Source organism: Suncus etruscus, chromosome 2 (genome assembly GCF_024139225.1).
Source record: "Suncus etruscus isolate mSunEtr1 chromosome 2, mSunEtr1.pri.cur, whole genome shotgun sequence".
NCBI lineage: Eukaryota > Metazoa > Chordata > Mammalia > Eulipotyphla > Soricidae > Suncus > Suncus etruscus.
In genome coordinates, this window is record NC_064849.1 from 37,002,210 (window position 1) to 37,006,296 (window position 4,087).

At 38.1% G+C, this 4,087-nt stretch overlaps 1 protein-coding gene across 1 annotated transcript; it reads right to left on the bottom strand.

Moving 5' to 3' along the window:
• Nucleotides 1-440: 440 nt before the first annotated feature.
• Nucleotides 441-2,664, bottom strand: LOC125999193 (60 kDa heat shock protein, mitochondrial-like). The gene is given in 3 exon segments (XM_049767247.1): nt 441-1,167; nt 1,169-1,324; nt 1,326-2,664. Coding segments are annotated over 3 exon segments (1,716 nt in total). The 5' UTR covers nt 2,646-2,664; the 3' UTR covers nt 441-927.
• Nucleotides 2,665-4,087: the final 1,423 nt, after the last annotated feature.

The window sequence follows — 4,087 nt, forward strand, 5'->3', positions numbered from 1 at the left end:
GCCCCAAGTTCATTTTGTATATAACTTGTTGTAGATTGGATATCTTGGTTCTGTTGTCGTTTACTTTGGGTTTGGTATTTAGGTCTGATCAGTTTTTATTTCCACTCAATGCCCATGTGTCTGTTTGCTCCTGGTACCATCCACTTTTTTTTTTCTCCTCTATTTATGAGGCAGAACAAGATGTTTCAAGTTCTGTGGTTCTGTTGGGATAATAAAAAAAAAAAAGGAAATGTGGAAAGAGTTCATCTAGAGGTTATCAATATCAATTTAAGAGGTGAAAGTGAAAAGATTAAAAAACAAAAAAACAAACCAAATCAAGCAATAACAAAAAGCACAACAGCAATAATAAACAACAACTAAACAGCAACAATAAAGGCAAGGTTTTGTGTTTTTTGTTTGTTTTTTGCATAGGCATGGTTAGCATCAGGGATGCAAACACCTTTTCTTTTCTTTTTTTTTTTAACTTTAAACAGTTTTTATTACACAAAGGTTCTCACATAATTGGATTTTTCTACTTTGTACACAATTATTCTTACTCTCCACAGAAAGGCTGCTTAACTTCTCTGGTGATGGCAAGCACTAAAATCCTGAGTTTCAAAGAATAATAGTAAAAATGCCTCATGATTTAAGTTGAAAGCAGTACATTGGTACATGGCTCTTGCACTCAGTCATCAGGAATGTAAAAATGTCTTTTTATTTAAAAGTACAAAATAAATTATCTGTAGGCATGGACAATGACAGCAGTAAACCATTATATGTTGTCAACTGAAACCAGTAAACTGATGATTATAGTGATTTTCTTAAGCATCAGCCAGCCTTTTCTTCAGCTTTTCCCTTCAACTGACTTCTTTGAAGTTATAGTGAGGAGCACTTACCTTGAGCTTCCTCTCACAGTTCATTAATAATGGAATAACACTATTCTAAGAATTAGAACATGCCACCTCCCATACCTCCTCTTATCCCACCCATTCCAGTCATCCCAGGGTCCTTTTCTTCCTTAGGAATTTCATTGACTACAACTTCTGCTGTCGTTAACAGAGAGGCGACTCCAGCAGCATCCAGCAATGCAGTTCTTACAACCTTTGTTGGATCCATGATTCCTTTTTCCACCATATTCACAAAGTCTCCAACCATAGCATCATATCCAACATCTGAGGAAATCTGCAAAAATTTTCTCAACAATCAATGATCCTTCAACACCTGCAATGGTCATTGCAGAAATCTTGAGTGTTCTTTTAATAATGTCTATTCCAATTTTTTGATCTTCATTGGCATGCTTGAGTGCGTCCAAGGCCGGAATGCACAGAAGCAGAGCACATCCCCCCTCCCAGAACAATCCCTTCTTCCACTGCAGCTCGAGTAGCATTGAGGGCATCTATGACTCGGTCTTTCTTCTCAATCACTTCAACATCACTTGTCCCACCAACCTTGAGCACAGCCACACCATCTGAGAGTTTTGCCAGACGTTCATTCAGTTTTTCCTTTTCATATTCACTAGTTGTAATATCTAACTGCTCGATGGTTTCTTGAATAAGCTTTTTGATTTGAGCCTTGTCGCCTTTTCCTTTCAAGAGTATAGCGTCATCTTTGGTTACAATGACCTCTCCAACTTTCCCCAAGTCATGTGGCTGAGCATTCTCAAGATTTAAAGTCAGTCTTTCTTCTCCAAATACAGCACCACCAGTAGCAATAGCCATGTCTTTAAGCTGGTTCTTTCTATTATCACCAAATCCTGTGGCTTTGACTGCTACACCTTGAAGACCAACTTTTAGCCTATTTAAAACAAGTGTACTCAGAGCTTCACCATCAACATCTTCAGCAATTATGACCAAGGGCTTCCAGTGAGCGTTTGCAATTTCAAGAGCAGGTACAATGGACTGAACACTAGAGATTTTCTTTTCACTCAACAGAACTTAGGCATCTTGAAACTCCCATTTCTGACCTTTTGAAGTATTAATGAAGTATGGAGAAATATAACCTCTATCAAATTTCATTCCTTCAATAATTTCTAATTCATCATTCAGTGTTTTTCCATCCTTGACTGTGATGACACCCTTCCTTCCAACCTTCTTCATTTCATCTGAAATGATGGTGTCAATCTCCTTGTCTCCATTAGCAGAAATTGTGGCAATCTGAGCAATTTCTTCAGGGGTTGTCACTGGTTTAGACTGCTTTTTATGTTCAACAATTACAGCGTCAAAGGCAAGCATCACACCTCTTCTGATTTCCACAGGATTGGCACCTTTGCTAATCTTTTCGAAGCCTTCCTTGGCGATAGATCGTGCCAGAACAGTAGCAGTAGTGGTAGCATCCCCAGCCTCTTCATTTGTGTTATTGGCAACATCTTGAACAAGTTTGGCGCCAATATTTTTATATTTATCTTTTAAGTCAATGGACTTAGCAACAGTCACACCATCTTTGGTTACTTTGGGATTACCCCAACTCTGTTCAATAATTACTGTTCTCCCCTTTGGCCCCATAGTAACGGCGACAACATCGGCTAATAAGAGGTCGACACCTTGAAGCATTAAGGCCCGGGCATCAGCACCGAATTTGACATCTTTGGCATAAGTCCGGGTGAGATGAGGTGCCAGTGCCCTGGACACGGGTCGGATCTGCCTTAGGACTGCGGGTAATCGAAGCATTTCTGCGGGGCAGCGGGCGGGGCGGTGCTGCGCGGTGCAGTGCGGTGGCGGCGAGGCAGGCAGACAGCGACGAGTGAGGGCCGGAGCTGAGGGCGCACTCGGCAATCAAACACCTTTTCTAACAGGCAGATGCAAGATGAAGTGATGGATGGTAAGGACAACAAGGCAAAATAGCATAGGAGTAATAAAATGATTTATTTATTTCCAACAACTATGAAAAGAAAAATCATCACAAATTAGGATATATTTTTTTGAACATGTAAAGATTAGTAGTTTTGAAACTGTCAGAGAAGGATGAGAAAAAGATGGAAGAAAAGAAGACAAATCCTCATAAAGCAGTTCTCTGGCATAGACCGGTAAACTGGAGACTATTTGCTGGTGTTTCTAATGTGTTAGAATTCTAAAAATTATTTCAAGGGGAAAAGACTAAGAATTTTACATGGTGTGTTCTTAAAAGTCATTTATTTCAAATGACTCACCCCGGAGGTTTCCTAAAAGGGTGACAAGGAGATATTTGCTAAATATTTTACTCATAGTTGTTCTGAACTTGCATGTGTTCGTATAAATTATAAAATTGAAAGGGAATTATTATTTATGTAATTAAAGGCCATTTGTAGCTACAAAACATAACTAGGCCAATTATTTGACCCTAATCACTTTTCAGTATTGAGATAATCTGTACAAAAGAATCTTTTGCAAAACTGCACACCAGGTTAAATCAGCTCTTGTCAATGATCACTGCTACATTTTTTCTTTGTTCTCTTGGGAAATAAATTTTTGAGGAAGTATAAAATTGTACTTAAGGACTTTTCAATATACCCATATAAATCCTACTAAGTAATTCAGAAAGATACTGAACAATTTCGTCAATCTTAGGGGTGTAGAAATATGAAATATATGGTATCAACCTATACATAAACATGCATATAGTTTTTCTCTAAAAGTACAAGAAATGACCTAAAAAAGAAAAAAAGATATTGGGGCTGGAGAGATAGCAAGGAGGTAAGGCATTCGCCTTTCATGCAGAAGGACTGTGGTTCGAATCCTGGCATCCTATATGGTCCCCTGTGCTTGCCAGGGGCGATTTGTGAGCATAGAGCCAGGAGTAACCCCTGAGCACTGCCGGGTGTGACCCAAAAAAACAAAACAAAACAAAAATAAATAAAAATATATTTATTGTTAGACATTTTTCCTCTTAAGTCAATAATCTGTTTTTGTGGGATTTTTTGTTTATAATAGGGAGAGGAAAGCTAAAGAATGTTTTGTGGAAACAAAATTTACTTATGACTTGTTATTTTTTCTATTCACCATCTTTTCTTATGAGAAATGATGATTGTGACACCGATTAAAATGAAGATGTTGATAAATTGGAAAACTTGCAGTATGAGGCTGCATCTTTAGAGAATAGAAGAGCCAGAATAAACTGCTATTTCATTTTCAAT